Source organism: Danio rerio, chromosome 3, assembly GCF_052040795.2.
Source record: "Danio rerio strain M-AB ecotype USA chromosome 3, GRCz13ab, whole genome shotgun sequence".
NCBI lineage: Eukaryota > Metazoa > Chordata > Actinopteri > Cypriniformes > Danionidae > Danio > Danio rerio.
Window position 1 is genome coordinate 20,443,015 of NC_141023.1, and position 26,986 is coordinate 20,470,000.

The following is a 26,986-nucleotide window of genomic DNA, read 5'->3' on the forward strand; positions in this document are numbered from 1 at the left end:
GGCACAACTTATCTGTTTCATGTTTGAAGCACTTACATTTGTCTACATAACTAATCTGTGTTGTGAAAACAATAAATGAATTGTGAAACCCTGCATTTTTACAGTGTGCCAACTGTATTTTTGTATTATCAAATGCACAATTAGTTTTTTTTCTGATCAAACCATTCATTTCCTTCCTTAAAAAGTGCTAACCCTAACTAAACTATGACTCATTTTTCTGTCTAATCATAAAGTAAAGCAATTACAAACAATATCCACTAGAGGTCGAGTGGTCCCTCCTATCGTTCTGACTGTTTGCCCCGAAGCATTCTGGGATTAGAAAGAGTGATGTGTGTGCTTTGAAATATTCATAAAAACGAGTTTAAGTTGAGATAACAAAAGCATAGTTTATTACAGTTGAAAACCGCAGAGCACTGCCACTGCATAACAAAACAGACAATCATGTACTGTATGCATGCCGAAAACTGAAAACACTGTCCACCGATAAGGTAAATGTGACAAAAGAATTGTATTGAGCTGACAACACTTGCAGTCATGTCATAGAGCTGTCAAAGGGGCAAGTACATGGAGTCTTAATAAAGCGCATTTCACATGCAAATACATTCTGTCCACATCCTTTTTTCTCCTTATATGACAGTATAACTACTGTTGTATTGAGTGTGATATTAGGGATGCATGATATAAAGGCCATATCAATATCAGTCGATGAGTGCTATTTTTAATGTTACTGTTATCGGCTTGATAGCAAAACTAGACTGACATCTTTAAGCAGATAAATGATGTATTATTTCCGCTGGTTGAACCACATGGCATGCTTGCTGCCCACCACTTTTTTATTTCTATTGTTATTCTGATTTTGGTTAATGTTCAGTGACCTTATTTATGCTTTTATTTTTGTCAGGCAGTAGATTTTATTTTAAGAAAAAAAACTAAATCTTTATTTTTAATAAAGTTCAGAGATCATTTCAAACTATCTGAAATCAAGTTTTACAAATAAAATCAGTTGTTCACTGTATGTGTTTCCCATTTGTTTTTGCAATCAGGCAGAAAAATGTGAATCTATAATTATTTACTAATATATCAGCCTCAAATTCTAAAGAATTATTGTTTATCAAAAATTCCATATCAGTGCAACCTTATGTGATTTGTCTAGATCAGAGATTTGATCTGTGCTCAGATGCGTCACTATGCATGTGCACAATAAACTGTATTGGATTTAGGGCAAAGTCCTGAGTTTTGTGCCTTTTGTGCTGAGATTTCAGTAACTAATAGGTTCAAACCAACAGAAATGAGCTGCTGTGTGTCTTTGGGCTCTAAAATAAGGCTTTGGAAATGTTACACCAAAACACCAAACCATTGCAATGAAGACTGTACTGAAGGGTAGGAGACGAGAGTGAAGAGTTAACTGGCAAGTTAAGCTAATAAAATGGAGGGTTGGGATTTTGAAGTCTGGATGCTAAACTCATGAACCCTTTTGGACCCAGTGTCCATTAAAATGGGCATTACATCTCAAGTAGTGCTTTTTGTTTATTTTGCTTTTCTGCCGTTCATGACAGTGGACTTTTGTCATTCAATCAAATGGCAGTAAGGCTCTGCCTGTCATAATTTAAAACAAATATACATTTTGCTAAGGAGAAGCATGGCATAACTTTGTTCCAAACACAGAAGCAACATTTTATTCACACTTATTCATATGTTTGCCATTATTTCATAGATTGAGTAGAGAAAAGAAGGATTAATTAAAGTTAAAAAATCAATTGTAGAATTGCTAACTTTAGATCATGAATTTAAAAAACAGTTCAATATGTCTGTCCATTATGATGGACAGCGAGTTCTAATAATGTGCCATCAATAAAACAAAAATCTCAAAATTAAAGTTAAAATGGCATATTGTTCAAGTTGTAACTTCAATATTCCAAAATATTGTTTATCTTTATTTGTTTTTCCATTGCAATGGTGTTTGGACCTGGGCTCTGTTCTTTGTACCTCACCTAAGTAATCTAAGATGATTTGGCAGATGCTGGATCTTTAAAACTTGATCACTGATCTCAAGCTAATTTGGTTCTTCAAACAAGTTCGCGAATCAGATTAAAATGTGTGGATGAACTGATCTGAGATCTCTGCATGTGTTGTGAAGGACTGATCTATCGATCTTAGAAATCACGATCAGCAATGCAACGATTGGCTGACGGCACAGCAGCGTAAAGACATCATCTGATTAATATTCAATTATCCTTGTGAGCAAAATTAAAATAAACTTTGTATTAAATGGTTTGTTTAATATGATACACAACAACTTTCCACATTTGTTGTGAGCTGCAGGCTCACTTTCATGTGTCAAGAGTATTTAGCCATTTATTTAGTTTTACATTTTAGATCAGATTTTCTGAATTATAAGTTAGTAGTCTTGGCCTATTTTAGTTTGTTAATCGGCGTAAGGAATTTAAATTAATTTTAAAAGCATTTTGATATTTGGTAAAGGCATCTGCAACTTTTGCAAAGCATCAAATCACCAGAATGTTAGCTGTCAAAATATATATGCATGACTGCATAAATTATTCCTTTATTAAAAAAAAAAAAAAAACAGTTTAATATTGCGCATGTCTATTATCTTACACAAACTTTACTAAAGCTGGATTGGTAACTTTAAATAGTATGCATTTGTATCTAAAAAATTAATAAAAAATAGAAAATAAATACATTAACAAATGTTCTCTTTGATCCCCTTGGGGAGAAGCACCCCGTTTTTGTACTTCTATTTACTAAGTTTTATTTATATATATATTTTTAAACTTGTATATAAACATAAATATCATGAATTATTTATTATTAAATATTATGAATTATTATAAATGATAAAAGGGAATAAGCACAAGAGAAAATGAAGGAATTAATGAATTCTAAATTATGTGTATATATAAACTTTTTTTATTTATACTATTTTACTTTTTTCCCCAAGTGTACAATCTATAGGTTACTACTGTAAGAAAATATTAGAATTCGGTACATACTTTCAGTATTACCTTTGCTTGAAATGAGGCAATTTAATCCTGTTTATATGAAATAAGCCTGCTCCTGACAACAACTCTTGGATGAGTTTTGAAAAACGAACGATTCTGGATCATGTCAAATCGTCAATAACCAAATCCAGCTAATTGAGTAATCCACATACAAAGAACAGACCCCTGGGCCCGGTTTTTCAAAAGGTTTAATGCGGATCAAATTGATCCAGATTTAGTAATTCTGTTTTTGCGAGCCAGTTTTTCAAAGCAACATTGGATTGGATCAATCTGATCTGGATAGGAACTTTTCAGGATCACTAAATCTGGATTACCAGTGCTCAAACAGGATAGGAAATCACAATGTAGAACTATAGATATGTAAAGAGCGACTAGTAGAATAGCCAGCGTGGGGTCAATATAATTTTTTTTTTTTTTTTAATGAAAACTAAGAAAATGTAATAAATATTAAATTAATAATAATAATAAATAAGAAAAACAATCAAAAGCCCACCCCATCCTATTCCAGCAGTCCGCTCATCTGAGACCTACAACACAAACACTGTACATTGAGGATATTTATAATAAGTTTCAAATATAGATGTAAATTTAAAAAATACTTAATGTCAAAAACTCCACAATAATCTCAGACTTCCTCATCTGATGTGAAGCGTATCCTTTAGGAGGGGGATCTCAAGTCTGGCCTTGGTTTGCTGCAGTTTGGTTAGAGTCAGTTGTTTCTCTGCCAGGCGAAGCTGTGCTTCTGCCCTTTTAGTCTCTTTTTGCAATTGTTGAAAGAGATTTCAAAAATCAGTCATTGCCATTTCTTGCATTTTTTGTTTATTCTGTAATCATTGCTATCATCATACAAGAAAAATATTTTCCATTGTGATGAATACATATATATATATATATATATATATATATATCAATTAGTGACGGAATAAAATGTATTGTTTTTGGTCAGTTTTGACAGCTGTTTGGGGGATTATTTAATGAGGCCAAACTCTTTCTATTTTGCTGTAGGCCTATACAAAAAGGCTAAATACGTTAAAGCCAATAATCACTATAGCCTGACAGATGAACAAATAAAATGAAAACCTTATGAATAAATAGTATATCTCGTAAGATACTGCATGATCCAAAAATAGTATTATTTAATAAATTTTTAAGTTTTCATTACATTTTAGGCATGAAATCCACGCTAAATCCACCCTTCTGATGGGATCAGTTTAATCCATGTTTTTTGGATCAAAGTGATCCAGATCCTACAAAAAAGGTCAGAAAAACCCAAACTAAAGGTTTGATCCGGATCAAAACAAAGATTGGATTACGTGATCTAATCCGATTATGTAATCCGTTTTTTCTTTTGAAAAACCCATTTTCAAGATTTGATCCAATCCCTTATCCAAAATCCTAGTGGATTACTTTTGAAAAACCGGGCCCTGGTGTCCATTGATGTCCATTAAGATGGACAACAAAGTCAATTAAAGATTATTAACATTATAATTATTTTATTTGGTGTCATTTATGGAAGCCTTAAGAACAGGGAAAAAATACTTCTACATTTTTCTGAAACCTGGAACATGATTCAGATCTGAAGGGGTTAAAAACTTGGGAAAATTCCCTTGTGCTGCATACCTATAATATATTATATATTGGTCAATTCACATTGGGGGCGATGTTAGTTGGATGGTTGTTTACAGTATGTTTCTTTGGAGTAAACTACAGCGGTCTTGTTGGTTGATTTGGCGTCCTCTAGCTGGGGGACAGGGCAGGACTTGGCTCTGTGCTGATGTTGACCAAATACTCACTGGATTTAAGACTTGCCAAAGACTTACAGCTGGGAAGAGAAGCCAAAGAACCGCATAGACCAAGCATAGAGGGAGTGTTGTCTTTAGCTGAAGACAAGAGAAAAGAAAAGCAAAACAACATTAATTGCATTCTGAGGATTTCTGCTGATTTTTGAGCCCATCATTCAATCTATATATTTATTCGTGTAAATGTGTGTAAATATATGTGTTCAGTTTTTATAATAATTTCAGTAATTGAATTGAGTATGATTTATGCATTAACAATTTGTAAAGTAATATTTTCTGTCTTTTATGTGAGAGACCTCCTGAAGCTTTGTTTACCAAACTAATGGTTCTGCATAAATCCACAGATTCTTTTTAAAAATACGCACAAAAATGACAGAAAAAGTGTGTAGATTCTTTCTGGTGTTTAGTAATCAGTATTCAGATATTCTAGCATTTTATGTGTTTTTACCTGCTGACCAGACCGTGTCTCCATTTTGATTGCCATCTTCTTTTTGAGAGTCAGAATTCAAACTTAAATCAGCTGAGAGGTCCAAACTGTGGAAACTTCTCCTAAACCCAAACACATAAATTTATGATTAGGATGCAATAAAAAATTGCAAATGTATTAAAATAGAAAAGATGTCATTGAAAGTTTATGTACAGATGACAATGCTGTCAAAACAATCCACATATACTGTATATGGACCCAAAACAATTATAAAAACACTGTATTATGCATGACGATCCAGTAGATGGCGATGCCATCTACTAAAAACACTTCAACATAAAATAGCAATAGGGTATATGCCGAGCTAGTAAAAAAAAAAAAATATGCCGAGCTAGTGTTGTTCCCATACTGATAAACTTCCGGTGACCTGTTATTGTGAATTTTTTTTTCTATTTTTTCTTTTTCTTTTTGCTTTATTAACAAGAACCAACATGTTTCATTACTCAACAAAATCACTTCACATTCCTTAACCACAAGGATTAAATAAAACAAAAAAAAAAAATTAAATTTACATTTTGAATAACTCAGAACAAGTGCTTGCTAAGGCAAAGCAAGCAACGCTTTAGCAAGAAACATGGCAATCCATTCTAGAAATATGCTAACATATATATATATATATATATATAGTTATCTCATCATGCTAACCGTTTCAAACTTCTTAAAAACAACCTAAATTATTTAAACTTCAAAACTACTTCAATCTTTCAGACTAGACTTTCTCAAGCCACCACAAAGTTTGTCTATAATTCATTGCAGTTAACAAGTTTGCAATGATAATAAAGATTGTTAACTAGTTTTTAATGATCAATGAAGGAATTATAATGCTGTGTTTCATTGTTTATCTTTATTTACAAATAGCAGAGTAGGTACAGCTACTGTATAGGCTATTTCTGTCCGTTCACATCCTCTTCGGGCAACCCTGGCGGGATAGTCTCAAACTGCAGTAATCCCTAAAAGCACGTTCTTACTCCTTTAGAGTGGCGGCTGTGCAAGGCACGGCGGTAATGCTCATTTTAAAGTGTCACCCATTGTACACTGCTTTTGTACAGGATATGTATACCAGCAGATATTGTCCCAGTTATTGCGATAAAAATTTCTGTAATGTCATATTGAATGTTGTTCCTAGATGTTTTCTAAAGTGGTTTGATTGTTAGAATTTTAACTTTTTGCTTACCTACGAAACAGCTTTACATTTCCTTGGTTGTTTGTGGCTTGTGCAGTTGCCCATTGGTTAATTAGTGGAATAGATAGGCCTTTTACCAAATGAGAAGGCTCACAAGGAATGATGCCAGTGCTGCAAAACATACCAGAATAATGCATGCAAATTGGCACATATATACATTGTGTGTGTGTGTGTGTGTGTGTGTGTGTGTGTGTGTGTGTGTGTGTGTGTGTGTGTGTTGTTTGTTCATACATTTGTGCTTGTAGCTCCAGTATGATGGCCTCCAGTTCTTTCTTCTCTTGTTGACTCTGGACCTGTAGTTCCTCTAGTTTAGCATCTAGCCTCTTGTTTTCAGTTTCGACATTTTTCAGCTGCGACTCCCTTAAGCGCACCAGTTCCTCCAAATAACCCTGCAATTACATGGGCTAGTGTTTAAATGCATGTTTTTTTTTATTTTTTTTTATTTTTTTTGTAAATTGTTGGTAGCTGTGAAGACTAGCTGATTTAGATTGGCTATTAGTTGCTAGATCATCTTGGAACAGAGAGAAATTACTCTAAATCAAATATTTCTGACAAATTTCCTGACTTTTCCCTTACTTTCACTGATCAAAAAACTGACTATCCAATAACTATTTACCACAGATTTTGAAAAAACTAAATCTTTTTAATGCACTATACTGACATTGAAGACAAGAAACTGTTGAATAAAGTTGTTATTTTTGTTTTATGTGTGCACAAAAGTATTCTCGTGGTTTGATAATATTCTGATTCATGTGGTCTGTTTTGAGGATGCTTTTTAGTATTTCCATGGACTTTGAATTAGGGATGCACAGATATGGAATTATTGGCTGATACCGATTTAGATTCGGAGGTGAATAGCCAAGATTTTAGCAGAGAAATATATTTATATTATATATATATATATATATATATATATATATATATATATATATATATATATATATATATATATATTTATAAAAAAATTATAATTTTTTAAAATAATTTTTTGCATGATTGCAAAAGCAAAAAGCAACCACATACAGTGAACAACTGGTTTAATTTTAAAACCTTACCCTAAGGCCAACTTTCTTTTATACATAAAAAAATCATAAAGCCACCAAATCACTATAATAACTAAAATCAAAATACCAATAAAATAATAAAACAGTGGCAGGAAGCAAGCAAGTGGTTAAACATGCGAAAATAATACATAATTTATCGGCCTTAAATTATAGGCCGAATATTATTGTCAGACCGATAATGATAACTTTAAAACGGGCATCTATCGGCCGATATCAATATGACCACTCATATTTTGTCCATCCCAAAATATAATATAATGTAATATAATAAAATATAATATTGATATGCAATTTTTGACCGATACCATAACCGATATCTCTTTTTATTCATATTTATTTTGCCCATATTTTAGCAGATAAATATATATTTTTTTCAAATTTTCTGCATAATTGTAAAAACAAACACATACAGTGGACTTCACATTTTATCGACTTTAAATATCTGCCTAATTTTGTTATCCGAGCAATAACTTTACCAATAAAAAATGTCATTAATCGACCGAGATCGATATGGTTGCTGATAAATTGTGCATCCCTATTTTGAATGTCTCTGGACTTTTAATGTCTTTGTAAGATGAAGGAGCTCTCATTGTTCACCTTAAAATGTCTTCAATTGTGTTTCAAAAATATATGAAGGTGTCAGGAGTTCAGACAATGGGCCAAGTAATTAGTAACATAATTTAAATTTGTTTGTGATTGTCAATTGATGAGCATAAAAGGAATAAAATGGATCTAAAAATAGCATAACTAGAAGAACAAGTGTGAAACAATGTGATAAAAAATGTGGTATAGAAAAATTACATTTATATATAAATATATATATATTAAAAGGTCTAATCCAGACATTGAAAGTCAGAGAATTTTAATATATTTATTCATTATTAAGTCATGGATTTATTAGGGATAAATAAATAAATAAATATATGTATGTGTGTGTGTGTATGTGTATATATATATATATATATATATATATATATATATATATATATATATATATATATATATATATAAATAAATAAATAAATGTGTGTATACACACACACACACACACACACTTATATATATATACATACACACACACACACACACACACACATTTATATATATATATTTAATTATTTATTTATTTATTTATTTATTCCTAATAAATCCATGACTAAATAATAAATAAATATATTAAAATTCCCTGACTTTCAATGTCTGGATGTCTTGATTAGACCTTTTAATATTCCATGATATTTCAGAAATTCCAAGACCTGTAAGAACCCTGTCAGATGTTTATGATACCTTTTGAGCATTAACAATCTTGAATCGTTGCTCCATCTTTCGGCACTTGTTACTCCAGGTTTCTTCGTCTGTGACCAGAGGAATGTAAGGATGCTCGGCAACACTCTCATCACTAGCACTGCTGTCCACACTGCGACGGTCTTCCTCATCGCTCAGATAGTCATAGCTGCACAATAAATTATATAGGGCACTGTGAGCTTCAGGCTTTTTGGTTCTTTAACTAATAAATGTTAATAAAACATCATGCCTCTGAGTGAACTTCAGGTAAGGTGTGTAGTCTATAACTGCAGGCGTCTTCCCATCTAAAACCTCTCCTTTCAGACAGAAGCTAATGGTGGCAACGAAGAAAGGCAGACCATTATTCTCGTAATGCTACAATTCAGAAACAAACAACAACCAAGTTTTGTTAATAAGATCTGTGCTTTACCTGAAGTCAATGGCACTGAGTCCAATAAGCATCCCTGTTAGTACAGTAGCCTCCTCTCTTAGCATTACGGCACCATCATCATAAAATCGTCTGCAATGCAAACATACATTTATGGTTTAAAATGACTTGAAAATGCTAAAGACTCTAAAACCAGTTTGATTGACCATGTAGATTTGTGACCTGGTAGTTCGAGTGTCTCTTAATGCGATGGCTACATATTCAGATAAACGCTTCTCCATTAAAGCTACACGAATCCAGGCTCGTCCCTGTAGGACAAGAAGAGTGCATTTGAAGAGGAAAATAGAGAAACATATGGAGCATATCACTTCAACAGGGTAAATATGGAGAGCTTCAAGTAGGCCGTTGACGATATAACAAATATCTCAAATAACAATATAGTACAATTTCTGTAAATTCATTCATTCATTTTCCTTAGGCTTAGTCCCTTATTTATCAGGGGTCGACACAGCGAAATAAACCGCCAACTATTCCAGCATATGTTTTACATAGCGAATGCCCTTTCAGCCACAACCCAGTACTGGGAAACACCCATACACTCTTGAATTCACACAAATTTTGTTTACCCAATTTACTTATACTGCATGTCTTTAGACTGTGGGGGAAACATAGAAATAGAAAATAAATATTAATTAAATATAAAACACTTGAATAAAGAATGTTTTTTTTTAAATATCACAAAATAAAATGCAATATGTAAACACTGTAATTTTAATAGCCGGCAGCTAGCTCTCTGCAACTCTCACATGGCTGCCTACTGAAGCTAAGCAGGGCTAATAGGAAAGCTAGGTTGCTGCCGGAAGTGGTGTTAATGAGGCCAGCAGAGGCTGCTCAACCTGTGGTCTGTGTGGGTCCTAACACCCCAGTATAGTGAATGGGGACTCTGTTCTGCTCTGTGAGCGTCGTCTTCTGGATGAGACGTTAAACTGAGGTCCTGACTCTCTGTGGTCGTAGAGTTAAAGTAGGGGTTGAAATTTGCCCACTGGCCTCTGTCCATCACGGCCTCCTAACCTTCCCCGTATCATAATTGTATGTATCGCTCTGGTGGTGGATGAGGAGATACCCCCAATGTGTAAAGTATTTGAGTGTCCAGAAAAGTGCTATATAAATAAGGAATTATTATTATAAATATTGTAACTTTCTTACAATGCTGTTATTCATGTTTCTGTCTGCATGCCTATAATGAAGTGTAATTTTGTTCTTTTAAATTTTAAAAATGTATTACAATATGAAATAAACAATAGAGCATAATATGAATTGAATTGATAGACTTTTTATTTTGTCTATACAATATATATATAAATATATATATATATAGATATTTATATACTGTATATATATATATATATATATATATATATATATATATATATATATATATATATATATATATATATATATATATATATACTGTATATATATATTGCACAGCCATATCTTCAAGCTTAAAGTTTGAAAGAGCCTTGCCTTTGCTCGTGATGTGCTAATGTTTTCAATGCTCTCAATGCTACTGATGCAGTTGTTGTAGACTTTACTGCAGGCCAGACGGATATAGTCCCAAAAACTCCTCTGGCCATCTGAACTGAACCAACCACCAGGACCTAATAACAACAAACACACAAAAAAATCAACACAGAAAATTAAGTGCCAATCCACGCTTTTGCCATTGAAAATGTAGTGTAGATAAGTACCTTTGAAGCGGTGACTGAGGATGTGCTCCAAAATTGCTGCAAAGTTGATGAATTCCTCTGACGAGTCATCAATAGGTTCAGCAGTGTACTTTTCCAACAATGTCTTCACAGAAAACCTGAGAAAAAACAGTAATGCTTTGTTAACCTACTTATACTGCAAAACAAAACTGATTAATTTACCCAAAACATAAAACCATCCAGTAATTAAACGCCATGCTTCACTAACAGTATGGTCAGCATCTCACAGACACACAAGTATTAGCTTTGGTGCAGGCCCTGCTTAACGCTGCCATGCTAACTGATGTAAAGACAGGCGTTTTCGGGATCGGTGCCACGGCGAACTGCTGAGGTCAATCCCAATTGTCCTGTGTGCTAGACAATGCCCTTTTGATGGCATATTCACGTTACCACTCCTGCCATCACAATTGGAGTCCTTGTCCCTCGGCCAACAGTACTATGCTACTTGTCGGCGTTGCAACCTTTGTCCTCTCGCCTCGGTTCCATTCCAACCTCTGCGCCTGTTGTTTTTTTTAAGTAACACCATAATGAGCAAATCTCCCTTGTATCCCAACACTCATGCTCACTTTCTCCACCCACCCACTTGCTGAAATAGTGGTGTGATCTATTTAGGGCAGTCCCGATACAGTGTACAGATTTCTCCCAGCACAGTCAACCTGCAGGGCACTGGAATGCAAAGACTTTAGCCCACACAAAGAGGAGAGGAAACAGAGTGAGCACTGAGACTCTGAAGACCTGACAACCTACATGCCTCCATGGGGAACACCAGTTTTACGGAAGGGAAGACTGCCCTGTCTGTGGGTGGCTCTTCAATAGCCAGGGGAAAGACTTCCATCACAATGGGCAAATCCTCCATCACCCGTGGGGTCACCACTACCTCTATGGGCGACTCTACCATTACCAGAGGCAAAACCACCATCTCCCTGGGCAGAGCCAGCTTTAGCAGAGGCAAAACTACAACCTCCATCCGTAAGGCCTTCATGCCCAAGCGCAGGACCAAATAGATGGAAAAGAGATCGGCATACGCTGAAACAAAGAGCAAGACTTCAACGGCAAGGAAGAGCACTGAGAAGGATGAGACAACAGATCTAGAGCAAGAGGAAGACTCAAAAGCCTCAAAAGGAAAGGCTTCTCTTCTACTAAGAAAGACTTGCTTTACAAAAGGGAAAATCAGACTGATGAAATGCAAAAAGGCCATCTCATGGGGGAAGACGCTTCTTTCGAGGAGCAAGACCAAACTGAGGAAGGGAGAGACTGCATTTGTGGTGGGTACAACTACAATCACTCATGGGGAGACTACTAGTTCTTTGAGCAAGGCCACTTTAAGTCAAGGGGAGAAGTCTGTCACTGTAGTTAAGACTTCCCTCAAAAGAGGCAAAGAAAAGCAATGGAATCTCTACTGGGATTTTCATCTGTGACTTAAAGACACAAATGTAACTACAAACAGTATATGTACAGTGTTTGTGTATATTTCCAGAAAGACTGACTCTGAAGTAGAGGGTACAAGAAGGTTGGATGTCTTGTGAGATGCAAGTGTTTGCCAGCATGCCATAGGATAGCACACAAATGCATTCTAAAGGGCAAAACGAAGTGTATGTGTACTATAAATTAGCTTGGAATAAGAATGATGTCTTTGTCCCTGAAGGAGAATTTAGTTGATTTGAAGATAAAGACTTGTACGAGAGAATATGTTCAGATACCAGATGCCAAACTGGTGTACATGAAGAGAACATGCATGCATGGATGTGTGAGGGTGTGCACTGCCACAGGCTCTTATTGTTCACATGCAGAAGGGTTTGAGTTGGATGATCCAGATCTGGATCTTGCAAGTGGAATTGTGTTAACCAGTTAAACAAAACTAACCAAGTCATAGTAAAAAGTTTATGAAATTAATTGCAATTAAAATGTGCCTTGTTAACAGACCTCTTAATCTTGCATTAGTGTAAACAATATCAACCAGTATAACAGTGAATTAAGTCAGAATTGTCAATAAATAGACCTTTAAAATGGTTCAACATTCTATGTGTCTCTCTTTAACAAATCAGAGGATTTCTAAGCAGGTCACACACTCACCAGAAAGTATGATATGAGCCTAGTCGCATCTTGTGTTAAAGGCACAGCACACTGTGCTGCTATTCTTATGTCAGACTGCACAATCATAGCCAAGACATTCAGGTATAACTAAATTGACTACACATATCGGGGATCTGACATATGAAACACAGGAAAGTAGATTACATCCTTGTGTTTCAGCCTCAGTAAAAACAACACCTTTTTAAATGCCATGTACAGTACAACTCAAGGCATTGGATAGCAGTTCTAGGGAGGCACAATGCCACGGAACTGAGTGATGTCACCACTGATTGTGCTGCTCAACAATGTGTTCTTCAGTGCCTCGCTTTAGCAACGGTACAATGCGGTCTACTGTCCGCTCTGCCCCCAGATAGAACTAAGGCCTCCTACGGCAGCCTCTGTCCATTCACGGCACACAGGGGAGGTATGTGGCCTTGCGAAGCCCACGTTACACTGCTCAACAAGTGCTTTATGCTGCTGCATGGGGGTTGCTCTCACCACGCTTAGCATTCTGGTTCCATCCTGACACTAGCTGTTTGGACTGTCACACCCAGCCGGGCATTGCCTGAGTGTGTTGAGTGGTGAGATGCGACGCTGCCAGGGCATACGATGAGCCACCGTAACCTCATCCTGTAGGCGCAGGAGACCTCAAGATTCCCAAGGGAGCATAGAAAAAATCTAACCCTGAACGTGCTCCAGGTCAGGTTATCAAGGCTGGCTGCTTGAGGGGACCTCCTGGAGGTTCTTCACCACTTTCGGATTCGCCATGGGTAACACGAGTATCACTGAGGGCAAGACGGCCCTGAACCTGGGAAGCACATCGATCAAGAGAGACAAGACCAAGATTTTGATGGGAAACTCCTCTATCTCCCGCGGGAAAAGCACAACATCCCTGGGCTCCTCCACTATTACCAGTGGCAAAATGAAGATTTCCATGGGTGCCGCCTCTTTTAGCCGAGGCACCAAGTCTACGTCCTTCCGAAAGGCTTTTTTGCCCAAGAGGAAGACTCTTTAACGGGAAGTAAGGCTAAATCTATGGGGAGGGTATAGGGTGCTGGGTGTGGGATGTGGGGACTGTATCACCAAGCTGGGAAAAAAAGAAAACAAAAGCAAATATCACCAACAGCCAAGAAAACATTATCATCATCATCATCACAGTGTACTTTCTGTGGAAATAATTCACTGAATCTTGCATCGCTTTCTTGCCATTGCAAAAAAAAAAAAAAAAAAACGTTACCTTTTGGACCAAGTTTCTTTTTTTGATTTCATTACTTGGGAATACATCATGAATGCAGGTTAGTAAGCAATGAATCCAGATTCAAAAGCTGGTTATGCTTTGGACTGTTATTTGTAGCCATTATACAATTACTCATGCAACATAAAGCGATTTGTAAAATGGTGCTAATTATCATTTGTTGCATTGATGTTCCAAGTTTCTACAAGAATCAGTGATCTCGCCAGCTTTGATTTCCGTTTAGCTGCTTGTAGTTGTATAATCGTGTTTCATTGCTTCACCACTTATTTCTTATTTCATCACACCAAATGACAGCCTCGTCTGATATGAATGCTTTCCTCATAGACAGTTTGAAATCTTGATGTATTTCTTGGCTTTATGGTTCACCCAAGATGTGATGTCCACAGGTGCAGGGCAATCCCACACCCTGAAAACAATGCTAACCATTGCAGGGATGACAGCTTCCGAATCCAGCCAGCCAAATAAATTGATTCTGCATTTTGTTTGGTTACAAAAGAATTTAAAAAACAAGAGCATGACAACAAATGTGCAAATGTAAAGTGTAGTCACAACATAAGGATATGCAAATCCTTGGGGTTAGCAGGGTAAGGGCTGAAATGCTAATGAAGAAATGTGGCAGCAAGACTGTCTTGGTACGATTTGACACTGAAAAACAAATGTGCAGCCACTTAACAACTGGCTTTTGTGTCCTTGGTCTCGCCCACTTTGGAAGCAGGCCAAAAAGCCCTTGTATGAAATAGTACTTACTCTTAAGATCATTACTATTTTAAAGAATGTTTTGCTATTGAATGACCTTTCTGAAATTCCCTCTAAGACTCTTGCATTTCTGCACTGTACCCAAGATATTTTAAAGCCAACAGACTTGTGATAAATCTAGATATTCTGTGCACCTCCTTTTCTCTTGTTTAGCTTTAGTCCTCCCCTCCAATACTCTTCCCATCAACCACCCAACTTTTCCTGCTGTGGCCCAAGCTTGACTAATCAAGCACCTCCCACTCTCTATTTTGAACTTTTTAATGTACCCTTTTTTTTAGGCGGATCCAGCACTATCAGCCAATTTTAGATACGCTTGTCCAGTTATTCCTCCCAAAATTAGAATAAAGCCACCTAGAGTGAAATTGCCAACGCTTATTAAATTTACATGATTTTAAAGTTGCCGAATTTGACAACTAAGCCTGCTTACTATAACCAGAAGTTAGGTTAGTTAAATGGGTTAAGCATGTGCTGACTGAAACGCTAAGCAAGTGAATATGATTGTTTGTGTTAGAAGTTGCTAAGAGTAAGAAGTTGATAATGAAGGAAAAACTTAAAGGTCATTGTGCTGGTGCCAAGACATGTTTTGATGTGAGTTGTTCATAGATTATAAGGTTGAAGATGGACTTTGAAAAAAAACACCAACTGATATCAAAATATTTTCCTACTAAACTGTAAAACATTAATTTCAAAAACATTTCATTTGGATTGGAGATGATTGAAGTTAGCATAAATACACTACTGACAACACTGGGAAAGCGTTATTAAAAAAAACAAGTCCCATTTTGTAAAATGGCTACAGGGACTTTTTATATTCTGGTTCAGATAAGAAGTCTTACACATAACTAAAGATGCTAAGTATACTCATTGAAAGACTGACACTGAATTCAAATGCTCATCCTTGCAGAGTTCTTGAATCACCGGAGTCCACACCTTTACATTACTAGCTTCAGCTGTCCGGAAAACTTTCTCAAGGAGATGCGCTAAACTGGCCATTCCATTTTTATTGGAAAGTCAAGACATGGGAACATCGACAAGAGCTGATCTTTGACTGCTGGAACTCTTACCTCTCAACTTTTGACCAGGGAGGCAGCCATCATGCCCTATTGTACCCTACAATGTGGTTTTGCCCTTTAGTGACAATGCCACTGCCATCCATTGTTACAGATCTTATGGAAACCTCAATCCAAAACATCTTAAATTGGACTCAAGGTATCCCGATAGTAAAAACCAACCAACAAACATATATAAACGTATCATGAGTGCCCTTATTTTGAAGCTTTTTTTATTTAGCCTGACATTTGTTTAGTCTGAGTGAAAAAAACTGATGAAACTGTGTGACTGTCTCTAGTTATATTATGTCAATGATCTAGACTGTATACTGTATGTGTAACCATTGTAGAAGAAGCAGCCAAAAAAAAATGCGAAATCACTAATGCTTTTGATCTTAGCATTGAAGGAACTGGACGGTGGGTGGGTTATGGTGGGGAGTAAAATTAACCATGTTTCTGTTGGTCAGAACCCTTCTCCGCAATGTCAGCAACTCTCAGTTTTAGCAAAGATGCTTCAGATAAACACACTGGCTCAATTTGGGATTTACTATGAAAACTACACCCCCCCCCCTCCCTCTGGGTAAACTAATTGGCAAGTTTAAACACTCCAGAAATTCTACCTGGTTAAAGTTTGTTATAGACTATTCAACAGCTTTCATAAATAAGCATTTACACTGAGAGACATGACAATGGGAATGAGGGTTTGATGATTGAGAGTGAAGGAAATAAAACGTAATAAACTCCTGATCTCAACCTACCAGAGAAATACAGACACATGACAGAGACACAACATGTCCCCCCTAAGGGAAATATAAAGTAACTGAGCTAATCGTGATCCAATTAAATTAAGAACTGTTTGAGATTTCTTTGCTAGCAGCCTTTAATTGTAATTCAGATTTTTTTTTCTTGTCAAGTCCTGTGTCGCTTGTCGTTAAATGTTACAAACAGCTCTGGCGTGGCCGCATGAGGGATGTGGGTTGTAGAAAAAGGCCTCTGCCCTTTTCAACAAGAGTGTCTTTGTGTTTATAATCATCTGTAAGGTCTGAAGTCCATTTTTGTCATTCTTTGTCGTTCATTTTTTCACCATGCATTTGCATAGTATGTGTTTCATGTGTTTAACAACTCCTACGTTATGTCATCCCGATGGTAGAACCTTGGACAGTTCGGTTCTAACCACTGTGCTGTATGCTTAATAAATATTTGTTGACATTAATGAAGATTGATTTAATATTTTTGTTTTTAACAATATATATATAAGCTTGCCTGAAATCAGTGGTAGGCCTTTACTACGTATTTATCTTTGTTAATGTACATTAGGTACATTTTAATTTTGGGAATATTGTACTTTTACTTTACTTTACCACACACACACACACACACACACACACACACACACACACACACACACAAAATGACGTTTGTTGTGTTAAAACTACTTGTTTAATATGAGCTGAAATAACACAATTCTTGAGGTTTCTTTTGGGACAACTTGATTATGTTCAATCCACTTACATTTGTAAAAACCAAAACTAAAGTTAACTTCACTTCTTTATGTTGACCCAACACAAATCATTTATGTGGAACCCAACATTTTTTACAGTGTACTTTCCAAAGTATAACACCATGCTTTTTACTCCACTACTTTTCTTATTTTTTTTCTTTTGAGTCACAACATAAGGGCTTGATTCATAAGCAAACTGATTCTTTTCAATTAACCTGCTGAAACTAATTGTAAACTGAATGATTCATTTGTCAATTAGGCCAATATGGTTGCTCTGTTCTCAAGTCAGCAAGTGATTGATTCAAATGATTCAATGTGTTGAGTTTTCCAAAAACAACTTACAGATTCAAATGATCTGGTCAGAGTGAATCTACAGTTAATGATTCACTAATTCAAATTATTCAAACTGTGTTGAGTCTTCCTTAAACAACTTACAGATTTAAATGATCTGGTCAGCGTGATCCTACAGTTAATGATTCACTAATTCAAATGATTCAATCGGTGTTGAGTTTTCCGTAAACAACTTACAGATTCAAATGATCTGGTCAGAGTGAATCAACAGTTAATGATTCACTGATTCAAATGATTCAATCTGTGTTGAGTCTTCTGTAAACAACTCACAGATTCAAATTATCTGGTCAGCGTGAATCTAAAGTTAATGATTCACTAATACATGTGGTCCAATCTGTGTTGAGTCTTCCAAAAACAACTTACAGATTCAAATGATCTGGTCAGAGTGAATCTACAGTTAATGATTCACTAATTCAAATGATTCAATCTGTGTTGAGTTTTCCGTAAACAACTTACAGATTCAAATGATCTGGTCAGAGTGAATCAACAGTTAATGATTCACTGATTCAAATGATTCAATCTGTGTTGAGTCTTCTGTAAACAACTCACAGATTCAAATTATCTGGTCAGCGTGAATCTACAGTTAATGATTCACTAATACATCTGGTTCAATCTGTGTTGAGTCTTCCAAAAACAACTTACAGATTCAAATGATCTGGTCAGAGTGAATCTACAGTTAATGATTCAATAATTCAAATGATTCAATCGGTGTTGAGTTTTCCGTAAACAACTTACAGATTCAAATGATCTGGTCAGAGTGAATCAACAGTTAATGATTCACTGATTCAAATGATTCAATCTGTGTTGAGTCTTCTGTAAACAACTCACAGATTAAAACTATCTGGTCAGCGTGAATCTACAGTTAATGATTCACTAATACATCTGGTTCAATCTGTGTTGAGTCTTCCGTAAACAACTTACAGATTCAAATGATCTGGTCAAAGTGAATCTACAGTTAATGATTCACTAATTTGAATAACTCAATTTGTGTTGAATCATCCATAAACAACTCACAGATTGAAATGATCTGGTCAGCGTGAATCTACAGTTAATGATTCACTAATTCAAATGATCCAATCAAAGCAAGATTCCAGCAAATAACTTTGAGATTTATATAATCAAAGCAATTTTTCAGTTAATGGTTGTTCGATTCAAATGATGTATTTAGAGCAGGTTTCCAGTCAACAATTCACCAATTCAAATGATCCATTTAGACTGAATCTTTGGCTCATTGATTTAAATTAGCGGGTCACAATTAGACTCCAGTCAACAATTCACCAAATACAAGTCACTTGCACTCAACTGATGTCACAAAAGTTAATAATAATGCTGCATTTCAGGACATTGTAAATGAAATTCATATTTAAGTTATGCCTGTCAGTTGTTTATTAACCTAATCTGCTATAAAAGGTTGAGCTGTTTACTGAAGTGAATGAAATATAATTAACGGGATGGTTCACACAATGGTAAAATATTCTGCTATCGTTTACCCATCCTCCACTTGTTTAAAACCTGTTTGAGTTTCTTTCTTCATTTGAACACAAAATAAGATAAACTGAAGAAGGTTGAAATATCATATTTTATATTTCATTTGTGAAGTTTCACAAACTAATTTCAAGAGGAGCACATGATATGATTGATCGCAGCTGGTCTCTCATCTGTAATCATTAGTAAGCCAATTGGACAATTCCAAACTCGCTATAAATAGCCCAACTAACATTACTCCCTTTTTTTCTTTTTTCTTTTTAAAGCATCCCTCTATCCAACCCATCTCCCCTTCACCAGGGGGAGCTCTCGAGAACTACCTGATCTTTTACCCCCTTACATGCTCATTCAGTTCAGGGTCCTCTCCTGGAACATCATGCCAAAGCTGCTATTGTTATCAAGCAATATCTAAGTGTGAAATCTTGAATTTGTTTTTAATATTGATGTAATGGATTATGGCTTCCAAAATACTTTAAAACGCATGTGCTTTCTGAAGTGTTTAATGGGAAAAAAATCTCCACTTGAGGGTGAATAAATTAATAAAAACTGTCCCTTTAATTGTCCGAAGTTTTTAGTATATATCCAGTTTTAGCAATACCCTTTAACACTTTCTTTTTAGTTAAATGATTGACTGATATTGTTTTAATTTTAATCTAAAATATGAGCACATTGAAAATTGCTTTTAATATATAAAAAGAATATTTTATACACTGAAAAAGAAAGTTATTTTATACACTGTAAAAATGCAATGACAAAGTCATGACTACAAATATTTGATGTTGCTTTAACTTATTTTCATAAGTTAATCAGGTTTCAACAAAAATGTTTAAGTTATACTAACTTAACTTTAGTCAGTTTGATTGATGTTGAGGTTGTAAGTTGAGATGACAAGAAATGTTAATTTGCTTCCACTAAAACATTTAAGACAGCAAGATATTTTTTGACATTGTAATGTTACTGAAGTAAACTTCATAGGGGTTCCTTGATTTGTGTCCACCACTGCCTTGAACCCATATTTCCATTAACCATAGGGGGTGATGATGTCATGACAGCTTGCCACATCACAATCATCTCTTTGACTGCACTTCCATTATGACAACACAATGGTGCTGCTGTCCCAACAGGAGTGACAGTGTTCTGTGTCCATTCAGCAACTGTACATGGCCTATGCCTGGGGCGCCCCCAAACATGAATAATTCAACACCCACTTAACTAAACGTGTTACAGGCTGACCGGTAAATTGCAGCTCTAGAGCAGCATGGGAGAGCAGATGGCAGTGATGGAATTCTGTGCGTCTCTTTCGCTTCGGTTATGACCCAACAACACACACAAACACACACATGTACAGTCAGTGTGCTTAGACAAAATGGGTTGCATGCATACAGTGCGTGACGTAGGGCTGGATACAATGAATAGTGCACCATTACAGGCGGCATAAAAAAAATAAAAAATGTAAAAAAATTTTTTGATGTATATAGTAGCGCCAGTTATAAAGGTTGTATCTGCACACTTCATTTTTTGTTGTATCTGCACACTTCATTTTTCGTATTCATTTTCCCTCATAATCTTCAATCCATAACTTTCCCTCCTCCTTGAAATGACTTTTTTTGACTACTGGTCACATGAGATGCCTTAAAAGGCGGGGCTATCAGTTTAGGGCAGGGCTATGTCTCAATTCTGCCCTGCTTTCGTTCATTTGCCAATCTTCTCTCATTTTGTTAGCCACGCCCATCTTCCAATGATCCAATGGGGTATATGCACAGCTAGTGTTTTATAGCCAATGAAAAACTTTCTGTGCAAGCTTGATGTGGCTATTTTGAGTTTCATAAGGTTTCTTTTACAGCATCGAGGTGGTAATGTAATCACAATACATTCAGTTAAACTGACCTAAGCATTCATTTAGTTGTTCAAGCGTGAAACGAGATGAAAGGCCATGTGAACGATAGTGCTGTCAGTCATCAGCAGGTGAGCACAGAAACTCCATTAAAAATACTGGGGTAGAATATACTGTCATATTTTAAAGACATGGCGGGGGGGAATGTAATTTAATGCAGTGCTTCTTGTCTGGTCTGAGACCCACTTTATATCATATATCTATCAGGCAGTGAAGATTGCTGATTTTTAAAGAAATCAGACCTTTAATGAGGCAATTTTATAATTGAAAGATCGCTGAGTCTGGCTGGCTGAAATTAAAAGTCACTACCTGGATTCCTAAAGATGTAATCATCTCTTATTTCAGGACATTTCAATAGGACGTACATCACAATATGGGAGAAAAAGGACAGTCTTAACTCCCATTTGATGCTGAGTTGAAGTTCAGCTGCTTCTGATGTGGGTTGAAAAAACAAAACAGCTTTTTCTTTCTGTTAAGATAAAGCCTCTGTAAATGACTGTATTCTACTAATAATTATGTCAAGACAACCAAGGGACTACATTAATGCCAAGAATTTTTATAAAGTTATTAACACTTGAGAATGTGCTGTGATTACTTAGCATGATTACTTAGATTACTTAGTTATGAGATTATAACCTGCTTATGTCAACAACAGAGAAGTTTTTCAAAAGAGAAGCTTGAATGTGCTTTTCTGTCATAATAAACGCTTGATGGCTTAACATTTCAAAGCAAAGGTAAAAACCTCTATACACATTTTTATGTGTAATTTTAAAGTTGCAATAAAAACAGTGATGAATTCAGAAATTAAAGTACTCTAGTAGCAATAGTAATATTTCCTTTCTGATCAGGGGTTGCCACAGTGGAATGAACTGCCAACATACCCAGCACGTTTTACGTAGCGTATGCCCTTCCAGTTGCAACCCAGTACTGGGAAACACACACTCATTTACACACATACATTACAGACGATTTAGTTTATTCAATTCAACTACAGTGCATGTTTTTGAAATGTGGGGGAAACCAGACCACCAAAAGCGAACACAGGGAGAACATGAAAACTCCACACAGAAATGCCAACTGGCCCAGCCGGGACTTCAGCGATCTTCTTGCTGTGAGGTGACAAGCGTTTCAAAAGAGAAGTTTGCCAGTGCTTTTCTGTCAAATTAAATGCTTAATGGTTTAACATTTCAAAACAATGGGTAAAATGCTGTATACTTAGTTTTTTGTGTGTAATTTTAATGTTGTTTATTCATTCATTTTTCTTTTGCTTAGTCCCTTTATTCATCAGGGGTCGCCACAGCAGAATGAACCGCCAACTTATCCAGCATATGTTATACATAATCGATGCCCTTCCAGCTGCAACCCAGTACCGGAAAACACCCATACTCACTCATTCACACACATACACTATGGTTCATTTTAGCTTAATTAATTAACCTAAACCAGAGCCAAACTCCACAGAGAAACGCCAACTGACCCAGCCAGGACTAGAACCAGCAATCTGGTGCAATGTGGACAGTGCTAACCACTGAGCCACCATGTCAGCCTTTAATGTTGTTATAAAAAAATAATAATACACTTAAGAATTAAAGTACTCCAGCAATAGTGATTTTACCTTTTTTGAAATGTATTAAATCATAATAATAATAATTATTATTATTATTAAACCATATCAGTAAAAAAATCAGAATAGTGAAAACTTTAGAATACTAAAAAACTTTAGAATAGTGACGTTGTATTATACTGATGTTTCTTTGTTGATTGGTTAAATTTTTTAAATCTATTTTAATCTATTTTTTTATCTATTTTAATCTAGAAAATATAATAATTATAATAATGGCTCAGTGGTTAGCAGTCACCTCACAGCAAGAAGGTTGCTGCTTCAAGTCCATTCGAGTTGGCATTTCTGTGTTGAGTTTGCATGTTCTCCCCATGTTGGTGTGGGTTTCCTCCGGGTGCTCCAGTTTCCCCCACAGTCCAAAGACATGCGGTACAGGTGAATTGAATAAACTAAATTGGCTGTCGTGTCTGTGTGTGAATGAGTGGGTATGGGTGTTTCCCAGTGTCAAGTTGGCGGTTCATTCCGCTGTAAGGAAAATGATTGAATGGATGAAAAATGAATGCATGCTCCATTTAAATGGCTTGATTGACTTCAACAGAAAGTTGCTTCAGATCAATGGTCTCAAACTCAATTCCTGGAGGGCTGCAGCTCTGACAGTTTTGCTCCAACCCTAATCAAACACAGCTGATGCAAATAATCAAGGTGTTCAAAACTACTAGAGACTATTATGCAAGTGTGAGATGGAAGTGGTTGAAGTCGAGCTATGCAGAGCTGCGGCCCACCAGTAACTGAGTTTGAGGCTATTGCTTCAGGAGATACTCAATTTTTAATTGCCAATTTTTTTAAAGTAAAACTGTGTTGCCTTAAAAAGATTTGGAGGATCATTTATGACTAATATATTCTTCTTTTTTTATATTAATCTAATTGAGTGTGTGAAGAATGTGGTTTAAGGGTATGTCGTGTCCTCACACCAAGAAAATGGTCTGGTGGATGTAAAGGAATGACGTCATGGATTCCGGTCTGAAATAAGGGGCGACGTCTTTAATATTAAGCGTTTACGCAAAAAAAAAAAAAAAAATGTAAACAAGATGCTACATCCTATGATCTACTTTATAAAATATATAATAATTAAAATTAAATTTAAAAAGCATACTTCAAAATATACATTATGGCAGCTTTACTCACGTATGTGACGAAATATTGTATACCGAAAACATGGTTGATTCGGTGTTTGCAAAAAAAAGCTACCTGCAGACGGTGATGAGATTCTTGCGCTCCACGCCGATGTTTCTAGAAGAGGTTTTTTTCGACGTTAGACCCATAGCCATCGCGGTCTGGAGACAGCCTGACTTTCTTCACTCGGCCGAGGCTGCATTATCACCGTCACCGAGCCACCAGCTTCCCGGCGCGGATCAAACCCCTCCCTCCTTCCGCCTGCATGTGGGCCCACAATCTTGCTGAAGAAACCGTGAGGTAAAAAATACATTTTACAAAACACATTTTACAGCTTTTAAATATGATTACATATGATGAGTGCACATTATTATTTAATTACTTTAAGTGCGGAAAAAAACTAAGAATTAACGTCACTGAAAAATAATGGTAGTGAATGCTGTAGGCTAGGATATATCTATGTAAGTTTGAGGGGGAAAATAACTGCTCTGTTTGTGAATGCATTTTAAAATGCAATTCAACACAGATTCACGGAATTGATTTTCCATTGGATCTAGAAATATGTTTAATGGGCATTTATACGAATTCTAACCACCAGCATAATCATGCTATTACTAAAATGTTCCTGACAATAGCTAAAAAATGTATTGCTTTAAAATGAGAAACAGACATTGACGTATTGGAAAGTGGATCTCAGAGGTTTGCAACTATACCATTGGAGAAGATCTTATGTTTGGAGAGGAAATGGTGAATTATTTTGAAAAGATTTGCAATCCATTTTTGAGTTAAATTAAAACAGTACCACATGATTTGATTTGACAAATAGTCCACTGGTTTATACTGTACCTCCTTCATTTTTATTCTTATTTATTTTATTTTTTTCTATTAATTTTATATACTGTGTGCATGTTTTACTTTAGTTTGTTTGCTGCTTAATTTTGATGTTCAGTTTTGATAACTTTTGCAAAAGCAAAATAAAAATATATAATAAAAAAATGCAATTCATTCCTGTGATTAACAGTTATATGCCGATTTTGATATAAACGATTATTATTGTTATTATTAATGACAAACATTTTTAATAGGAAAAAATACCTTTGGCTTTTCACGATATTCATAATCGAGCACACAATTTCAAATAACAGCATTTATATGAAATTCAATATTTATAACATTAATATTTTAATAACATTAAGCTGCTTGTTTGTTCAAAAAAGAAAAACAAATGCATTTAAAAATGGTAGGTGTACTGTATCTAGGTTTTCACAGAAAAATAAATTAGTTAACACTTTAATGTTAATTTAAAATATTGTTTTTAAAATATGAATTAGATATCAATTAAAAACAAATAATGCTTGCTGGGTGAACACTAAAATATGCTAAAAACTCAAATGAACCTCAGAAATAAAGTTGATCAATTTAAAAAACATATCTTACTATTTCTATTTTATTGTATTAGTATCTCGAAGTGGCGAGCAAATTTCATCTGAATACACTTTTCTTAAATGAAACATTAAGGCCTAACAAATGAATTATGCATTCACACAAATTCCTAAGTAGCCTTTATCAGGGAAAGCAAATGCCTGATTTTAATTGGGTATACAAACTAATTTATAAAATAATTTCTAGGATAATTGATTTTCTCTAACAAACAGTATGGATTATAATGAAGATGAAGTCAACAGCACTATTACACAGATGTGACCAGGGACGGACTGGGACAAAAATTCAGCTGGCACTATAGCCACACCATCCCACATTACCATACGTACTGTTTGTTTGACATTCTTGCCAGTTTTTGATTATGTCCGCGTAACCTTTGATTGAGTCGGCCCCTCTCGAAACTATCACCGATTGGGCCAAATGCTTATCATTTACTATTACTATTATTACCATTTTCAACGTCATCATAATATTCACATGTTGCACGAGATAAAAGCTGCATGTAAAAACAAAACATATAAAAAAAATAATAATAAAATAAAAAATAAAAATAAAAAACTGACCGGCCCACATTTAAAAAAATGGTTCGGCCCTTCTGGCATTTGCCAGAATTGCCAGATGGCCAGTCCGCCCCTGGATGTGACAGATGACTGCTAGTAGATCAATCGGATGTACAGAAAGTAAGGCAGCAGTAAAATGTCCAGCAGGTGGCGGCGTTTACCATGTTTTCCTCAAAGGTCCTGAGGAAACTCCTCACCGCTTCATCCTTCACGACCTGAGAGGCTCATCCTGCTGAACCACAAAGTCATTTAAATAAACCGTAAATCTCAGATTTGGTTTGATCAGTGGTATAAAGGATGTGAATTACAACTTAAAAGCCTCTTTGGCGTTTCACTTACCAGGCAAAATGTTGGTTCATACTGAATTGAACGAGGACAGGGTTCAAATTACATGATTATTATTACTATTATTTAATATAGAGCTACAGATATTCTTAAAAACATTAGCATTTAAGAACATTGAAACGACTAGAGAACATTTAGATACTGAGTGTCACTTTACTTTTTAATATGCCTTTTTTATATTTCTATTTGTGATAGAATAATTAAATTGTAAGCCATTTTAAAATTTCAGTGGTTATTTAATTGATTTCAATATAATGGGGTATTTGCACACAGATTTTTAATTTCAGTCAGTCAGCCAGGGCTTCTGGTGAACGTAATGGGCTACATGCAGAGCTATGTTTTTCAGCCAATGATGAACTTCTGGTGAAAGCTTTATGTGGCTTTTCTCGATTTCATAGGTTGCTTTTACAGCATCAATGTTGTAATGTCATTCAAATATATTGTTAAATATAAGCGTCAATTTGGTTGTTTAAAAGCCTGTGTGCATATACCCCATTGTCATCCCATACAAAATCGCAGCATTTAAGATCTGATTTCTTAAAAAAA

General features: G+C 35.5%; 2 protein-coding genes and 1 long non-coding RNA gene across 5 annotated transcripts in view; 2 read left to right on the forward strand and 1 right to left on the reverse strand.

Annotated features, from left to right (window-relative positions):
• The window catches only part of LOC147845592 (uncharacterized), a 344,082-nt gene that overhangs the window by 173,601 nt on the left and 143,495 nt on the right, over positions 1-26,986 (forward strand). The gene's annotated exons all lie outside the window — the stretch shown is intronic.
• Positions 367-24,298, reverse strand: rundc3aa (RUN domain containing 3Aa). 3 transcript variants are annotated; one of them, XR_015480644.1, is made up of 12 exons: positions 24,168-24,298; positions 10,977-11,092; positions 10,753-10,886; positions 9,448-9,533; positions 9,268-9,357; positions 9,088-9,168; positions 8,841-9,006; positions 6,721-6,878; positions 6,481-6,600; positions 5,268-5,368; positions 4,444-4,900; positions 367-3,185 (listed from the first exon to the last, which is right to left on the reverse strand). XR_015480644.1 is itself a non-coding variant. In XM_087244223.1 (11 exons), the coding sequence occupies exons 1-11, from the start codon at positions 24,245-24,247 to the stop codon at positions 4,758-4,760; spliced, it is 1,275 nt and encodes a 424-aa protein (XP_087100349.1). In that variant the 5' UTR covers positions 24,248-24,298; the 3' UTR covers positions 3,961-4,757. The 3 variants fall into 3 exon arrangements, 2 of the variants coding, with proteins under 2 accessions (XP_087100349.1, XP_087100350.1); XM_087244223.1 differs by lacking the exon at positions 367-3,185 and having other exon boundaries at positions 3,961-4,900; XM_087244224.1 differs by lacking the exon at positions 367-3,185 and having other exon boundaries at positions 4,371-4,900; positions 10,753-11,092; positions 24,168-24,247.
• Positions 11,623-17,340, forward strand: zwi (zwilling). Its single transcript, NM_001159664.2, has one exon. The coding sequence runs from the start codon at positions 11,750-11,752 to the stop codon at positions 11,996-11,998; it is 249 nt and encodes an 82-aa protein (NP_001153136.1). The 5' UTR covers positions 11,623-11,749; the 3' UTR covers positions 11,999-17,340.

What these genes read in the sequence shown, in the direction of transcription:
- rundc3aa (XM_087244224.1), bottom strand. Translation starts at nt 24,247, where the DNA reads ATGGCTATGGGTCTAACGTCGAAAAAAACCTCTTCTAGAAACATCGGC. An exon ending in CTCAGTGCCATTGACTTCAG is followed by an intron (nt 9,169 to 9,267) that starts GTAAAGCACAGA and finishes TGCCACCATTAG; the next exon opens with CTTCTGTCTGAAAGGAGAGG. An exon ending in TACCTGAAGTTCACTCAGAG is followed by an intron (nt 9,007 to 9,087) that starts GCATGATGTTTT and finishes TTTATTGTGCAG; the next exon opens with CTATGACTATCTGAGCGATG.
- zwi (NM_001159664.2), top strand. Translation starts at nt 11,750, where the DNA reads ATGGGGAACACCAGTTTTACGGAAGGGAAGACTGCCCTGTCTGTGGGT.